This window comes from Olea europaea, chromosome 2, assembly GCF_002742605.1.
Source record: "Olea europaea var. sylvestris chromosome 2, O_europaea_v1, whole genome shotgun sequence".
NCBI lineage: Eukaryota > Viridiplantae > Streptophyta > Magnoliopsida > Lamiales > Oleaceae > Olea > Olea europaea.
Window position 1 is genome coordinate 5,095,811 of NC_036238.1, and position 17,897 is coordinate 5,113,707.

The 17,897-nt window shown below is 35.4% G+C and overlaps 2 protein-coding genes across 2 annotated transcripts; both read right to left on the reverse strand.

Annotated features, from left to right (window-relative positions):
* Nucleotides 1–4,568: 4,568 nt before the first annotated feature.
* LOC111371521 (protein FAR1-RELATED SEQUENCE 4-like) lies at nt 4,569–6,952 on the reverse strand. The gene is made up of 3 exons (XM_022993562.1): nt 6,257–6,952; nt 6,125–6,181; nt 4,569–4,754 (listed from the first exon to the last, which is right to left on the reverse strand). Exons 1-3 carry the CDS (start codon nt 6,950–6,952, stop codon nt 4,569–4,571), a joined length of 939 nt encoding a protein of 312 aa, XP_022849330.1.
* A 139-nt stretch (nt 6,953–7,091) lies between these two features.
* Nucleotides 7,092–11,625, reverse strand: LOC111371530 (protein FAR1-RELATED SEQUENCE 5-like). Its single transcript, XM_022993574.1, has 6 exons — nt 11,389–11,625; nt 9,957–10,019; nt 8,533–8,554; nt 8,222–8,410; nt 7,812–8,139; nt 7,092–7,719 (listed from the first exon to the last, which is right to left on the reverse strand). Exons 1-6 carry the CDS (start codon nt 11,623–11,625, stop codon nt 7,092–7,094), a joined length of 1,467 nt encoding a protein of 488 aa, XP_022849342.1.
* Between the last annotated feature and the right edge of the window lie 6,272 nt (nt 11,626–17,897).

Below are 17,897 nucleotides of genomic sequence, written 5' to 3' on the forward strand. Positions count from 1 at the left end.
AAAGATTAAATTACTTCTAATCCAACTTTATATTTCTATTTTGAGCACAAGATTTTGTTCGACAACTTAAAATAGACATAAATGGCTGGAAAAATAGTTAGGACTCAATTCATATATTTTGTAAGCAAGAGAAGCATCAAATGAAAACTTACTTTGTGACAACAATTACTTAGCAGTGAGAGACGGCTGCCTAAACTAAATCAGCTGATAGCTCAACAAAAATTGAGTGAAGAAAAAAATAAGGAAAAGATTAGACAATATTTAGAAGCCTTAAAATGAATTAAAATTCTAACGATACAGTCAAATAGGCATGTACAATTTCACCAAATAAACTGTATTCTATTAAAATATTAGATGAAGCAGGGGGTTAAAGCAAGATGACATTTTTTCAAGAACTATGAAAACCAAGCATTATTGTCCATTTATCAAGTAAATAAAGGTCTCAATGTAATTAAATTGAAGAGGAAGACTGAACAATGGCTGTTGAACAAAGATATTAAAGTAGGAAAGCAAAGAGCTATATTGAAAATGGGCACCAATATACAAGTAGACTAGAAGGGGGAAAATATATCTTAGAGGCTAAAATTACCCTGCACGCTACATAAAATTCTCGAAATAAAACCATGTGCCTTAGTTTATCCCACTTAATCCTAATATATACTTCAGATTCAGGAATAGAAGTATGTAACCTTGAAGTAAAAACAAATGGCACTAAAGAAAAATGAAAAATAAAACTGAACTTTCATATGAAAAAATGAACTTTATAAGATGAAATAAATACCCAGGTTTGGTTTTCCTGTAACTAGGCTCACTTTCACCGCTCCCTGTTTCAAGTTCAGCTCCATCCACCCCCAAACTCCATCAACTTGTGCTAACGTCTACCAACCTTGACCATTAACAGGTCATTCTCAATCTCCACGACCTCCTCACCACCCCCCCCCCCCCCTATATCCCGCATCAGTCATCATCAATGTGTTAAAAACACTATCGAATCAAAGCAGGATCTTAATTGCTGATATCCATTGAATTGGTTTTTTTCTTGTGAAACCTAAGTGCTTGGTTAGTGGTGGCTGGTGGTTACTAAGGACGGAATTGGTAATGAGCCACAGGGACAACTCAAATCCCCTACCTCCTTTTGCTCTATAAATCAATTTCAAGATACTAAAATTTGAGGACATAGCCTCCTCCAAGAAAGTCACTGCCTTAGCCCATTAGCGGAGGGTGGTGTGGTCATTATAAAGCAATGGGTAGAAAGGTAATGCAATGGGGGACTACCTAAATAGCCAAATAGAGGAGTTTACAGGATGTTTGCTGCGAGTTTTGTCTTCCGTCTCTAGCTGGGAAAATGTTTGTAGTCCAAAATTTGCTATTTAATTCAAATCCCTGGGAAATCAATGCATTCCTCCTCTGAGCTTTTAGCTCGTCACATCCAGCAGTGAATCAAAAAAAGCCTAAAATTCTTTAAACCTGCCCATTTTCTGTTGAACAAACTATCAAAAGTCACAAATGCAATAACTATGTGAATTGTGAAAATTTCTAACGTGAATGAAAGAGAACAAATTAAAATCCAGAAATAATTAAAGTTACTTGTTCGACCCTAAAATCACCTAGAGTGGAATTAAAATAAACAATTAAAAAAAGTTATTTTTTAATTATTCCAAATGTTTAACCAATCAAATCAATTTAGGATCTGTTTGATTGCGAAAATGGAATTTGGGTGGAAAGAAAATAAATTCCAGGGAATTGAATTACCTAGAAATTGTTTTCCTGAGAATTGTAAATTATTGTGTTTGATTGATATAATTTTCCACGTGGAAAATATTGAAGTAAAAATGTTTTTTGGTGTTCGTTTGATTTTATTTTACATGAAAATTGTCAATTTAAGGGATATCCACTTCTACCATTGTTCCTAGAATTTGTTTCCATCGCCAACCCCCCCAAAAAAAAAAAGGAAAAAAAAAAAGATAAAAAATATCTATATTTTGGTGTTCGTTTGACTTTATTTTACATAAAAATTGTCAATTTCAGGAATATCTTCTTTTACAATTATTCCTAGAATTTGATCCCATTACCAACAATTAAAAAAAAGACAAAAAGCAAAAAAAAAAAAAAGGTGGAAAACCGAAAACCACCTACCCCTTAGGAAAATAAAAGGTGGAAAATCACGCTTTTAGGTGTTGTACCTAAAAATTTATGGAAAATCAATTTTCTGGAAAATTTTGTTAATCAAACAGGCCAAAAGTGGAAGTTGGAATTCGAATTTCAAGTTCCATGAAAAATTTCGTGCAATCAAACGGGGCCTTATTTATGGTTTGAATGCCACAATTAATAATATGAAAGCAATAAACAACACAAAATATATTAATAGAGAAAACCTAATTGGGAAAAAACTTCAGGATCAAGTCAATAACCTCCACTATAAACAATATGAACTTACAGTATGATCTAGCCTAAAAAACCCACTAGACTCGCTGATGTAATTCTTGCAATCTCCAAGATCCATTAGAACATGTTTCATTCACACTTGTTCACGATTTTATGGAATTCTTAGGGATGACAAAAAAAACTTGCCCCGAACCCGTCTGGTGAAGAAAAAATAAAAACAATTAAAACAATTTTATTTCTAGACAATTCATGCACTAAAAACTCATTTTGAATTTGTATTTTATTCTCTAATAATAACATAATTCGAAACTTTGAAAATGTAAAAAAAAATTAAATAAATAAACGGGGCTGGGCGCGGGGAGAGGTAGGGACGTCCCGCCCCGAACCTGCCCCGTTGCCATCACTTGAATTGTTTATTTCCTGTGGATCACCAAAAAACTTTGTTCTTGTATTCTTCCTGTGCTTTTGCTCCAATCTTCCTAAATCTTCAGTAACATCTGAAAGCTATTAAGAAAATCAATAATGCTATTCGAACAGATTCCTTTGCACAGATGTTGAACAGGTAATAAAAAATTAATAAACAATGAGGACACGTGGCTGGAAGGGAAATAAGGAAAAAAAACCCAATCTGATTATAAATGGAAGAAACACGTTATCCCCAAATTGAAATTGGCTCATTATCCCCAACCCAAATTGAAATTGGCTCATTTCTGTGCATCAGTCGATGAGGTCGGGACTTCAAAGTTCGACACCGATGAACCTCCCGTGTAGGTCTTAGCTCATTGTCCCTAAAATCAAAGAAAACGGTGGAGGTTGGCAAGCATTTTCTCTACTTCCAGTCGGTGAGGTCGGAACTTCGACACCGACGAACCTCCCGTGTAGGTCTTAGCTCATTGTCCCTAAACTCAAAGAAAACGGTGGAGGTTGGCAAGCATTTTCTCTACTTCCAGTCGGTGAGGTCGGAACTTCGACACCGACGAACCTCCCGTGTAGGTCTTAGCTCATTGTCCCTAAACTCAAAGAAAACGGTGGAGGTTGGCAAGCATTCGAAGCTTTACATCCCCATCTTTCTCTAGAAAGCCTCTCTTTGAAGGGAAAAAAATTGTGAAAAACAAAAACTCTATATTAAGGCTTTCAGAGGTGCCGAGAGAAGTATTTTCTCATTCCATTTGTTTCTCAGGTAATTTATTTACACCGCTTTGCTTTTTATGAATTTTGTAATTTTTTTTTATAAAGTTTTTGATTGTCTGTTTTGATATTAGTTACTGAAGTTAAGTTTAAATTTTGGTGCTTATAGATTCGTTTACTGGATGAATCGCGCTTGATTGCTTTGTCAATTATTTTGCAGTTAAAATAGTGACGATCAAGAAGCGTTATAACTATTTCTGTAAATTGCTTAAATATAAGAAAATATCTGAAGATCAGAAATAGCTCATACTCTGATAAAATTCTTGCTGGCATTTTCAATAGTATAGTGCAATGAGCAAATGACTATAAAAACCACTGGTGATGCATTTTTAAATGGAATTTCAACTTTTTCAATAGCATTAAATTGAGTTTATAACAATGGTCAGTCCTCTCCACTCATTACGTTCATGCAAAACACTAATGGTCAATAATTTGGGTGGTTGATTGTGGTTGTAGAATGGGAGGAAAGAATTTTGGAATTTGTCATAGTTGCAGATCGAAGGGACACTTCTTTGATGAATGCCGAAGTAAGCGTCGTTGCCCCGTTTGCAAGAGTGGATTCCAGAAGTGCTTCGAGGTGGAGAGAGAGACCGATAACAAAGAAAAACTATTCAAATGCTGTAGTCAGAAATGCGGTTTTTGGGAGTGGGTTGGAGAAGGAGAATCAAGTGGTGAATCAAGTGCTGTCGATAGCAAGGCGAATCCAGCATCAGAAAAATCAGTGTCAGATTTGTCGCGCATGTTTCAATATCAAATTCATCTCCCCGACGAAGAAGAGGTTCAGATTTCGATGAACATGAACATGACAATTCGCAAGGGCAAAGCAACCGTGGAGAAGAATGACAAATGAAAGTGGCCGGCTGCATTAGTAGCCCCATTTTTTAATAAACGTTGATGTTATGTATGCTTGCATTTCTTGTTCAAACTTCATGTTATTTAGTGATGTTAATGACGTAGTTGTTCTTAATGACGTATTTTTTAACTATTTGTTTCACTTAGGTTCTATTTGATACGCCATATTTTCCATGGAAAATGGAAAATTCCCCACCATTTTCCAACTTTCTGCCTGTTTGATAGGCAACTTTTTCCAGGCATTTGGTTTTCTTACTTTTCCTCACGTGACCCCTAATTCCACGAAAAGCAGGAATTACAACTCTCATGGTTGAGCTGGTTTTAGTTTTCTAGGGAATTCAAAGTGAAAGAAACCCTTAAACACGTCAAACCCAAAACATTTCTCTATCTAGAGAGTACATTTGTAATTTTTATATTTTGTAATGTCATTAGTAAATTTCAATATCTAGAGAGTACAAATATCGTGTTGATTTTGGGGTGACACTCAAATTCGACATAAATATACAAAATGTTTTGAAGTGGCACTGTGTACGCGGTCCATTCATTACCATGAGAAATATCGAACGACATTTGAATATTGTACCAAACGAACACATTCAACGAGTAGACATCAAGTAATGCAATTGAAGTATGTTACCGCTTCAAATTGTGCATGTGGTCGAATTTACTCAATTGGGATCTTTATAATTATTTACAAATTAACTTTTTCACTACAATTTGATAAAAACTTTTTGATTCATTTTGATGCACATTTTCAATACAACATCACATGAATATATTCTCATATCCATCCAAACCATTTGCAAGGACTTCATTGTGTGTCACGAAAACAATGTCTTCGTGACACACACACACACGTAGAAACTCTCTCCGTGACACACTGCTCAGGGACAGTGTGTTACGGAGAGAGGGGCAGTGTGTCACGGAGAAACTCTCTCCATGACATAGGAGAGAGTTTCTCCGTGTGTGTGTGTCACGGAGACATTGTTTCCGTGACACACACTGAAGTCCTTGCAAATGGTTTGGATGGATATGAGAATATATTCATGTGATGTTGTACTGAAAATGTGCATCAAAATGAATCAAAAAGTTTTTATCAAATTGTAGTGAAAAAGTTAATTTGTAAATAATTATAAAGATCCCAATTGAGTAAATTCGACCACATGCACAATTTGAAGCGGTAACATACTTGCAGGTCGATCCCCGTTGCGCAGCGGCAAACACTAGTCGGGGCGGCAAATCATTGAGAAGTTTTGAAATGTTTATAGATAGTTTGGTGTAAATTTTCAGCTTGCAGGTTGCAATGCATATAATCCTGAGAAGTTTTGATCTTTCAGTTTCTACCTCTTTCTATTTAGGCATTTTCAAAATGTGCGGGACAGTCCATGCATCTATTGCTCAGATCATTAACTAACACGTTCAACACAAATGTACAGCTATACAAAATGTAAGCAAAACACAGGTCTTGAAATTTGTTCACTTAAAATCACGCAAGTTTCTTATCAAACCAATTCTTATTTCTACAGGCACGAAATAGCAAGTTTTGGTTCTGCATATTATTCTACTTGGCCAAAACCAAATAGTCCACTATGGACATGTATAAAATTTTTCCTCAATTGATAAAACTTAAGAGGCAAAAGATTTTCTTTCCGAATTTTTCATGCTAATGTTGGGACGCCTGAAGTTCTTGTGTACCAACTGGAGTAGCACTCTGACTCGAATTTGGTCTCTTTCCTTTGCACGATGTCGATGTTGCCTGCATATCAAAGCGAGCGTATGAGGAATTATTGTAACAATCTGGCAGAATATGAATTATAATATTTTAAATTACCTTTACTTTCTTCGAACTCGACTCCAACGGGCTTTTACTTCGAAGTTTCTTTGGTGCACCCTTTCTTCTTGATACGAGAGGGTCTCGTACGCTCCCGCTCGAGGTATTCTGCGATACATTACACTGGGGGCCTAATTGTACCGTATGGTGTGCGAGGACATTTGTGCTTGTACTCGTCCGTGTCAACGTAAGAACCGTACACTGCGATTCTATCCAGTCCATTATGGCGCGAGTTTGCCCGTCATCATCAGCAGCAAGATCTGCCAACCCAGCAAAAGACTGACACATATTGTCATATCTCAACTGACTAGGTGTACTAACCAACCCAGCGTAGTTCACAGCCACCCTCGCGTGTGCTCTACTAACATCTCTTCTCCATCGTCTCAGTATGTACCTCTCCGGTATTGATGTGATGCAATTACGGATCAACACCGATATCGCATGCCTAAAAATTATACCCCTAAACTCGAACAAGTGACAGCCGCAAATGAATTGACAATTCTCCTTTTGAAATGACACAAAAAATATTTTTTTCTTCATTCGCTCGCCGCATGCCACAACTTCACAGACCTCGTACATTGTCCCAAAACTATTTTCTGAAGTAGATATGAGGTCACAATACATCTTCCCTATAAACTCCTCCTGAACCTCCTTGAATTTTGAGATGGTGTAAACAGATTGAAATTGTTTCTCCATTTCAAACATACTTACGCATGGTAGCATTTGTGAATATGATTTGAAATCAGCTTGAAATTCCTTTTCAACCTTATTCCTTAGTGCTCGCTCATATTGTTCTACAAACTGTTTCAATGAAGTCTTCGAGTGTACATATCCATCAAAGAACGCATTCATACTCACTTCTTTGCATTGTTGACATCTCTGCCCAAAAAGTGGTTTTCAGAAAGCAAGGAACCCAACGCTTTATGTTCTCGTATAGTCTAGATAACCAATCATTTTCATGCAATTCAAACTTATTAATCATTGCGATCCAACCTTCTTCAAACTCTTCAACGAACTGGGAATCATACACCAATCCATGTATATGAGAAAATATAGAACCCTTATCAATATAGTACCCAAACTTCTCTGGCAACTTTTTCAAAATGTGCCATAAACACCACCTATGGTTTGTATTTGGAAAAACAATTTGAATTGCATTTTGCATGGCTCTATCCTGATCAGTGATTATTCCATGGGGAGCTACACTGTGCATGCACTGAAGCCATGACCTGAATAGCCACACAAAACTATTTGTATCCTCGTTTGAAAGCAAACCACAACCAAGCAGTGTTGATTGTCCATGGTGATTGACGCCAACGAAAGAAGCAAAAGGCATATCATACTTATTTGTGAGATACGTTGTATCAAACGTGACCACATCGCCGAATTCCTTGTATGCCTGCCTACACCTATTATCTGCCCAAAATATGTTCCTCAACCGCGATTCATCATCCAAATCAATACTAAAATAAAACCCCGAGCAATGTGCTTGCATATTTGAAAAATATGCTTGTATTGCGGCGGCATCTCCTTCTCCGAGTCTCAACCGTCTCACTTGTTCGATGTAGTTCCGACAATCATTTTCCACACAAGCATATTTTCATATCCGCCCGCCTCAACAACTGCGGAATTATAACTTTTGTGCAACGGAATCCCCGCCACATCGTTCACTTCAAGCCTCCGCTTAACCTGTGCACTCAGTTCTCTATTGCATCGAAACAACCTGGATTTCGATGGGCTTGTTCCATGATTGTGGTCGAGGTGGACTGCATTAATTCTCCAAGATCCATGATCATCTGAAGATGCGCTTATCCGGGCCTTACAATTGGTTTGAATTGTTGGTTGCGGCCTTACAGATCCGGTAGCAGTACTTGGCCTTCGACCTTCACGGCCACAAGTATATGTCACAAATCTCAAAACTCCACCGGCCCCTTTTTTTGAATTCCTTTTTTTTTACGGGAAAACCTACGTTGTATGCATATTCTTTGTACAATTCAAACATTTCATTCTCACTGCTAAATATCATTCCGATCTTAGGTACGACGATACCATCATCTCCTAACATTTCATCTTCCACTATGTTCCTGTTCTCCGCAACGATCTCATCCTCAGTTTCCAACAAAAAATCATCAATGCCACCTTCCATATTATTTCCTGCGTCCAGAAATGAAGCAAAAATTGTATCGTCATTATTATGCATAAAGATTGAACATTCTAAGTAAATTGTAAAATAAATATAGTTTATTGGTAAAATTTCAAAGATCTAAGGTTCTCACTGCTATCAACAGACTGAATAAGCTAAAAAGAACTAAAGTAAAAACCATGATTTTAACTTCCAGGTTACAAGCTTCTCGTTACCTTTGGAGTTTCACAACCTAAAGAACTAAAGTAAAAACCATGAAATCCAAATTGTTTGAACAGCATTATTGTAATAACAATAACCAATGCAGGACATGTTTTTCATCCCCATTACAGAGTTTTCCTTTTCTTTAACATTGGACGAAATGCCATTTTACGCTTGCAGGGCAGTTCATGGTTTATCATCCCCATTACAAATTTTTCGTTTATTTTAATGTTGCAGCTTTTGTTAAATATATCCATCTCCACTGTCATTCAAATTTTTTTTAAGCAATGACATTTTCCATGCTTTGCAAACAACAAATTAAATATATCGAATTGGAAAATTTTAAAGATGACATTTAACAGTGGGTCACCTGGGTTCGACGGTGTCGGCGAAGACATGCTGTTCGGAGGTGCTACCAGATTCGAAGAACTGGCCGGCGGGAATGAAGGCCCGGGAGAGAGGGGAATGAGGGAAAATGAGGAGGGAAAATATTGACTTCCAATTTGGGGGAGGAAAGGTTGTACCAGTGGTCTACCAAATTTGTCCCGTTTTTCAAACAATTTCTACTGTTCATTGATGTGTCCATTATTAATTTTTTATTACCTGTTCATAATCTATGCAAAGGAATCTGTTCGAATAGCATTATTCTAAGAAAATACCTTTCGTACGTGTAGAGGAAGTGAGTGTTTTGGATTATGTGAACTTGATGTTTATCTCAAAGTTGTGGTAGTATGAACTCAAGAATCAAAGGATTAATCTAAGTTTTGATTGTGTTCTTGATTCTTTAAATGATATTATGAAGAAAATATAATGAACAGCCACAACAAAATATGTTAGGGTTGGGCATGTATAGTAGAAAAAATGTATAGTAGAAAGTATTTAGGTAATATGGGCTGGATAAAACTCTTGAAAAACGTGAATTAGGATTTTATACGTAGCATCGTTGCTCAAGCTCTAGGTTAGCGGCAGGTGAGTGACAGCTAAACAGTCGTCAATATTTTCATTCTAATTTTCTCTTCCAATGTACAATTAAGGTGACTCAAAATGTGTTAAAAAGCTAACTCAAATAACTACAATTCTTCTAAGTAGTCTTATCCAAATTTCAATGTTTTCTAAGTGAAAAATACATTACAAGTTAAAACTGAGAATTCGAAACGTAACTTGTACAGCTTTTTGACATTTTTTAGACATCTAATTGCATTCTCTTGATCACATGTAATCTTCTTGGACTCCTTCAAGAACTATACTACCAAATTTCAACTCTCTTAACTTTAAATATGAGTCAATGACTCCTATTTTGACTTTGGTCACAACTCCATCAACTCCTAATACAAATTAACTAGAATTTGATTTTACTTGCAGAATTGCCAATACAACACAAATCATAACAATCTCTCCCTTGGGCATTCTATTACAAAACTATATAATACAAGTCAAGGAAGTAAAAAATACAAGTCAAGGAAGTAAAAACAAAAACTAATCTACCCAACCCCAAACTCAATGTCCATTTCTTGCATTCCTTGTTAACCTATTTCTTGAAATCATAAACTCATGTACCAAGAGTAAAAGTGCATGATATGAAAAAATATAACAATTGAAACTTACGACCACAAATACGCTAGCTTGATTGAGAAGTAATATTAATGTTAATCAAAGCACCAACTGAAACGTTAATATTACCAAACATCAAACTCAAAGAAGATATGTATTATGATATTGAATGCCATAAATGAAAGATACAATCATCTCTCCCACTTACTGCAAACTCTTCCCTAAAATGTAGCTAACTTTCAACTCATAATTGCAATCAGTTCTCCCTCCCCCTTTTTGTCACAAATGACTAAGGAAAATATATCAAATACACATGAACATCAATATTTAATAACTCAAAGTTGCAGTTGATAGCATGCACAAGAATAATTAATGATCTCAAGTTAAAATGGACTAAATTGTATAAGTGATCCATATGTGTAAAATGTCATTGATTTTTGTAAGTAGCATTCCAAATCTTAATTTTGTGAGAAGGAACATGTTAAACATCACTGTCAATAAATTTATTTCTCAACTTACGAAAATCAAACCAATAAAAGTAAATAGGACCTATAATTGAAGCTCATTTTGCAAGTATATTATTGTTTTCTCCCCCAATATATATAGACTCACACACACAAACATTTTCTAAACTTTTAATCTCATTATCTTCTCATCAATTTTTCACATCTTATGGGCATGCTTTCTCCATTAAGCGACTAAGATGATCTCTATATGAGTTTTAGGTCGATTAACCCAAGTTAGTTGACCATAGGTACCAAGTTATGAGAAATTCATCAGGCTTAATTTCTTGAGTCAAATAGGCTCCGAAGAAGAGCATAAGATGATCTTTTTTCTTTCAAGGAATATACTTGAGTTTAAGTCTATTAAAATAAGGTCAATTCATGTTTAAAGTCACCTTACCAACATGTGACTGCCCTTCCAAATCTCACACACGTGGTCAAGTCCCACTTATAATATCGTAGTGTGTGTGTGCAGTGGAGGTAGTACATGAAGAAACCTATACTAAGTACTCCATAAAAATCTAAACAAAGTAATGAAAAATATGCTACAGCACATCAATTAAACTCATACTTGGTCACAGCATGCACTTTCAAATTCATCATATATAATGTTGTAGTTAAAAAATTTCTCAATCCATTTTTTATTTTTTTTCAAAAGATGAATGCACCAATCTCGCAAACTAAAAAATTCAACATACAAAACAATAAAATATATATATACATATGATGCAAACCTGATGAAAATTCACATACATAAACCTACAAGCTATGAAACAAATACAAAAATAAGATGCATGTAATAATGAATGAATCACAATGAAGTACAAGCATGCACCAGAAATACCTAATTGGTTAGATACACAAACGCTCTTATCTTTAAGAGCACCGTGATTTAAATCAAAAATTTTCAGATCACTTTTCTTCACCCAGAATTGCCTAGTAGAAAAATTAATCTTAGTCAACTGTATCATTAACTCGGTCAATTGACTCACGTGATTAGTAAGGAAGTCAATTCGGCTATCAAAATCCTTATTTTTATTTATATTGAAGTTTTTATTTCTATTTTTGTTCAAAATTTATGACACCTAGGCGTTATATATCCTAACGCACCATAATTATGATATTTGGGCATGGATTCGATAACAATTATAGATTTCAAATTTTGAACCCTGGGTGAAGAAAACCTATATTATACAGGTGATTTTGATCCTCGGGCACCTAAATTTTTGGTCTTGTTCCTATTCAAGAGTTCACAACACTTAGGTCTTATGTGACAAATCTTACCACAATGATGACACATGGGGAAGAACTTAGGAGAAATTCTAGCTTTCAAGTTTTGAACCTTAAGCTTCGAGGTACCACAAACTGATTTTTCAAAGAGAATGATGTATGAGAATTCATTTCATTGTCGCTTAGGTCTCCTCTGTCCATGACTATTTTATTCAAACTTATCATGTTATCAATCATTTTAGATCCAACAGAGAAGGATTTAAGTCTGGCATTCGATTTTTCAAGATCGAATATAAGAGATTTAACCTTAATTTCTAAGGATTCATTCTCAATCCTTAATTCATTCAATCCTATGGTAGACTCTTCAAGTTTGACTATAAGGTTCTCTTTTTTCTAATTTGAGTTTATTCAATTTCTTAAATACCAATCTATTAACCTTATGTAACTTGAGACTCTCCTTATACAGTTGGCCATAAGCCTTATGAATATCCACATCTTCCTAAGATCTATGATCAGAATGTAATTAACTCATCTAGACAAAATTGGGTCAAGGATTGTAATTAAGCTATAATACCACTTGAAAGTTACTAGTTCGACCATAAAATCACCTAGAGGGGGTGAATAAGTGAATACCACTGAATTAAAATAACCAATTAAAAGTAACAAATCACTTTTTAATTGTTCTAGATGTTTAGTCAATCAAATCAATTTATCCTATTGCTTTGAACGCCACAATCAATTAAATGAAAGCAATAAATAATACAAAATATGTTGATGGAGAAAATTCAACTGGGTAAAAACTCTGAGACCAAACTAGTAGCCTCCATTTTTGACAATATGAACTTACAGTATGATCCAGCCCAAAAAACCCACTAGATTCGCTAATTTGATTTCTGCAATCTTCAAAACCCGTTGTAACACGCTTCACTCACATCTATTCCTGATCTTTAGGAATTGTTTCTATCTTTCATGGATCACCAAGAACACATTGATCTTGTACTCTTTTTGTTCATCCGGTCCAACCCATCACAATATTTAGCATCCTCTAAAGCTATAGAGAAAGTACATTCTTGTATGTGTATAGGAAGTGAGCATTTTGGATTATGTAAACTTGATATTTTTTGCAAAGTTGTGGTTGTAAGAACTCAAGAATCAAAGAATTAATCTAAGGCTTGATTACGTTCTTGAATCTTTGAATGATGTTATGAAGGAGAAATATAATGATTAGCCACTCCAAAACGTATTAGGGCTTAGGTATACATAATAGAAGGTATTTAGGTAGCATGGGATGGATTTTACACATAACACCATCGCTCGAGCTCTATGATAGTGACATGTGAGTGGCAGCTGAATAGTTGTCAGTATTTTCAACATAACTTTATCTTCCGATGTCTGATTAATTTAATTCAAAATACGTTGAAAAACTAACTCAAAAAATTACAATTCTTTTACGTAACCTTGCCCAAGGTCCAATGTTTTCTAAGTTAAAAATGCATTGCAAGTTACAAATGAGAATTTGGAACATAACTTGTGGGGCTCTTTGACACTCTTTAGGCTTTTAATTTCATTTCCTTGACATATGTGATCATCTTGGACATCTTGGACTCCTTCAAGGACTATACTATCAATTCCAACACTTTTGACATTAATTAGGACTCAATAAATCCTATTTTGACTTTGGTCACAACTTCATAAACTCCTAATTCAATTTAACTATGACTTGATTTTGTCTGCAGAATTGCCATTACAACATAAATCCTAACAAATTTCAATGGCATAGGGAATTCCTAATGCCATAACTCTATGAACTGCTGGTTACAATGAGACCTGGCAAAATAGTTCTAAATTGCACAATTGCAGAACTATACTTAATGGTACAAGTTTTAAATTGACAGAGATAGATTCTAAGGTAAAGGAAAGGGTAAAAGAACTAGAGACTAGAGTATTATAGAAATAGCCAGAAAAATCACAAGGTCCACACCTAATCCAATCTCAGGGACGTTATAGCTGGAGAGTTGGCAATTGAACGAGAAATGAGATGAATGACATCACAAGCTAAAGGAGAGTAATGTCATGAACTGATGAGTACTGTAGTGGGAGAAATAATGAGATTAGAGGTTTCAATTTTATTTTTTTAGTCAAATAAATTGAAATGGGTTGAGTCAGGTTTTAACCAATAATCATCTCAACCTACAAACATGTCAATATTCTCCTATTAAAATATAAATAAAAATTGAAATTTTTTCAGTTTATTATTAGCCTACCAATATACCAAATTTTTTTTTTTTTTTGGCAAAAAAAATATCTTGCTCGTCAAATTTTTTGTTAAGAAAAATACAAATTTTTGTGGGCACAAGTCTTCCCATTATTGTAAATTTTGAAGTAAATGGTAGCCCTATGAAATATCATTTTGGGGGGAGGGGGAAGTGAACTCCACCTACAAATCTCAATTTGTAAGTAGAAATTTTGTAGGAAAAGTATAAATTTCTTACAGTGAATGCTATTTGTAGTCCCTTGCTACCATAATTGCTCTATGTGGCGTTCAGTGATTTGATGCATATATATCAAATCACTAAATGTCATATGTATTTCACGAAGAGCAACTAAAGTAGTAAACGACTACAATTGTATTGCGTTAGGAAAGTTTGTTACATATTCACGTCATTAATTTATTGGGGTACATACAGCTTAAAAATTAGCCTATTATATACTAGTGAAGAGAATGTTTTGAATTTACTTATAAATGCACATCGAAATTTAAAATGCTTTTCAGCTTCCTTCGAAGATCCTGTTTGTGCTTACATAAAAATCTTGATTAAAATTTTACATTAAGCAGATTTTTTGAACTCCTTTGAAAATCTTGATCACGATCTTCCTTCCTTGTGAATTTTGATCTACCACGATATTTCCACATCATATTTGTTTAATTATCCAGCCTCTAATGATAATCCATATGAAAGAACAAGAATGTAGTGTTTCTCACTTTTGTGCTACCAATCATATGAATATTGTAATGTGAGTTATGAAAAATCCAATAGTTTAATAATTTATGTTTAAATAAGTTTGACCAACCAACTACAAAAAAACTCAGTCCATTAGTTAATTAATCTAATTAATTAAACATGTACATTAATTAACTTAAGCACATTAATAAGTAATCTGGACAATTAATTATACAAAAGTCTGACACTTGTAAATTAACTAAAATCTTAATATCATTCTTCTAGTTTTTTGTCTTTTGTGTTTGACTAATTAGATTTCTGACCATGATGTTGGAAGACGTGAATTATTATTTTGATTTAATTAAAATAAGATAAATTAAAAATCTTCTTCTAATTTATCATTAATGTTGACGTCGATTTCTATGGAAAACACATGCCAAACCCACTCGAGAACACGCTAGCTAATTCCAACACATGTAAACGAGTTGCTAGCAGACAATACTCTGAAAATGCAGATGTGGGAGAATATTAACGTCGCAACAAGACCAATGTGTTCGGGTATTAATGATGGATTCATGAAGCGATTATATTATGATCACCAATCGTAAACAGAATCAAAACTAGTTAATGCTATTTTTAGTTGAGTAAATGTACAATCGTTGAGAGAGAAGACAAAGAGTAGTTTGTGGAATCAAGAGTTGCATTACTCTCCTCTATGTTACATTAGAGGGTATTTATAGTGTTACAAATGAAATGATAACCTTTGAATGGAAGTACGCGTGGCCTTATATCTTTAATTTAAATTTCTAATCATAGGCATCAATTTTTACCTGCTAGCCTACGGTACACTCAATGGTTACACAGATCTGTCACTTCTGCTGACAATACTTGACATTCATACTCATAATTAGCGTCCCATCAATCATTCCTAAAGGATTTTGTATATAAATTCAGAATCTCTCTTGTGTAGGTCGACACCAGGTAGAGGGGCCTCGGACTTTTTCGACGCTATGTGTTTTAGAACTCATAACTTCAGCTTGGCAGAAAGGATGGGCCTTAACTACACTTTATGGCCTCCTTGCTCATGAATGGGGCATCGTTGAGGTAGTTCCAATGCTGTAACTGGGTCAACTGCTTCGCCAATGAGCGTCGATCATTTTTACCACGTGGATAAGAGGGCCCTGGTCTCGGTGCTACATATGGTGAGGTATAACAATAGTCCCCAAGTCTATGCATGGTTTATTTATATCATGCGTGAACTTCAAAAGTAAGCCTGTCATTGACGTTTATGGACTTGGTCTTGAATTGAGATGGGTGATTAATAAAATGTCAAGGTTGGTTTAACTGTATTATTACTTAAATTAATTTTTGGAGCTGTGAGAAGATAAGGGATGAACTCCCGAGGCTCTCTTATTTATGATATAGCTTAAGTTTATTTTGAGTCGAGGCATGTACAGCTAAAAATGCTGGGGCTTGCTTAGTTGTAAAGTTGAAGCAGTAAGAGTTAAACTACTGAATCTGGTTTTTTGTAATGATTGCCCTCGAAAATGGTGCCAACGATTTGATGTTTTTGCCCATTACCAAGAAAAAGCAATGGAGGCATTATGATTTTCTATACGCATACGACAGTTACATTAAACATGCAATAATGATGATATCTTTGTAACCCATGGTGAACGCGTTGGGCCCATGCGTGGAACATAGGTGTTGATCTAAAGCGTCTGTTTAAGAGATCTTTCGAAATTAATGCTTCAGATTTTGCTTAAAATTGGATAGCTCAGATCAAAGAAGTTACGATCCAATGATTGGAGCTTGTTCCCCGTTTAGTATATAAGGTGAAGGAGTGTCATTTTAACACCTTTACTTTGCAAAAATCTCATATCATCCTTATGTTTTCCTTGATCTTCACGTTTTTCGACAATTTCATTCTTCGGTGATCTTGTCCATAGTTCCCGTTTTCATCTAAGTATTTTTCTTTCAGATTCATAGTTTGTACCCTTCTTCATTTTCCTCAATGGACTTTGAGTCGAGTGTTCATGGTAGGGTTACAGTTGCTAGGTTTGGCGAGGAATGAGCATCTGGGGATTCTGGTAAATGGGCTATGAGTGAGGGGCCCACAGATTACAAGGTGGGTTGGGGGCCTCCAATATTCCATCTACAATGACCTCTACCAAACTCTCCAGGTTTAGAAAAAAATATTGCATACCACACTACATAGATCTTCTTGTCCCCGATGCCTACGAAGGTGCCTGTTATCCGAGGTTGGGCTGTGTGACTATCAATGAATTCCTGTTTAAAGCAGGAATGCATCTACCATTTAATTCCTTCTTTAGGGCAGTGCTTTAGTGCTTCATGTTAGCTCTTACTCAACTACTTCCAAATGAATAGAGCCAACTGGTTGGGGCCTACTTCTTCTAGAAGAAGGTTTTCCTTAGTCAAATGGATGGTATTACCTGACCCCATGGGAGGAGCTCATGCTCCATTCGTGGTGGGCCTTCCCTCCTCTATCAAGGGATGGAATGAATCCTGGTTCTATGTAAAGAAAAGTTGACAAATTGTTAAGGGAGGTATAGTCCCAGTTTGCACCATATCGACCCAATATTTCGAAGCCCGTGAGTGCTTAGCTATACCTTGACTGGTTTTCTGCTTTCTTAACTGGAACTAAAATTTACTACTCTTTTGCAGGTTGAGGTTCAAGCTTTGAGCTCCATGAAGTGAAACGGGACGTGATCGAGGACATTTACAAGCATCCTCTGAAGTTAAGAGACTTCGATCACCTCATCTATCGTAGTAGATATTTCATCAATTTTGGCTCAATGGCATCTAAGGGTAAGGACTAGGGCTTGTCTTTCAATATTACTTATTTTCTATAGTATCTGACCTTAGCTTTTTGTTGTTGGCAAATAACTTCAGAAGAAAGAGGTACCCTACCCCTGACATGACATCAATCTTGAAGGCCACATCCATCGTGGCTTTGGAAAATCTTCAACTTTTTCTCAATTTAGAAGGATAACTAGCTTTTTGACTCATTTTCTCATCGTTGTTTTTTTATTTATGACATTTCATTCTGA

What these genes read in the sequence shown, in the direction of transcription:
- LOC111371530 (XM_022993574.1), bottom strand. Translation starts at nt 11,625, where the DNA reads ATGATACAGTTGACTAAGATTAATTTTTCTACTAGGCAATTCTGGGTG. An exon ending in AGAATATGCATACAACGTAG is followed by an intron (nt 8,140 to 8,221) that starts GTTTTCCCGTAA and finishes GTGGCCGTGAAG; the next exon opens with GTCGAAGGCCAAGTACTGCT. An exon ending in GTCGGAACTACATCGAACAA is followed by an intron (nt 7,720 to 7,811) that starts GTGAGACGGTTG and finishes GTTTTATTTTAG; the next exon opens with TATTGATTTGGATGATGAAT.
- LOC111371521 (XM_022993562.1), bottom strand. Translation starts at nt 6,952, where the DNA reads ATGGAGAAACAATTTCAATCTGTTTACACCATCTCAAAATTCAAGGAG. An exon ending in CGAGTTCGAAGAAAGTAAAG is followed by an intron (nt 6,182 to 6,256) that starts GTAATTTAAAAT and finishes TTTGATATGCAG; the next exon opens with GCAACATCGACATCGTGCAA. An exon ending in CGAGTCAGAGTGCTACTCCA is followed by an intron (nt 4,755 to 6,124) that starts GTTGGTACACAA and finishes TGAATTCCCTAG; the next exon opens with AAAACTAAAACCAGCTCAAC.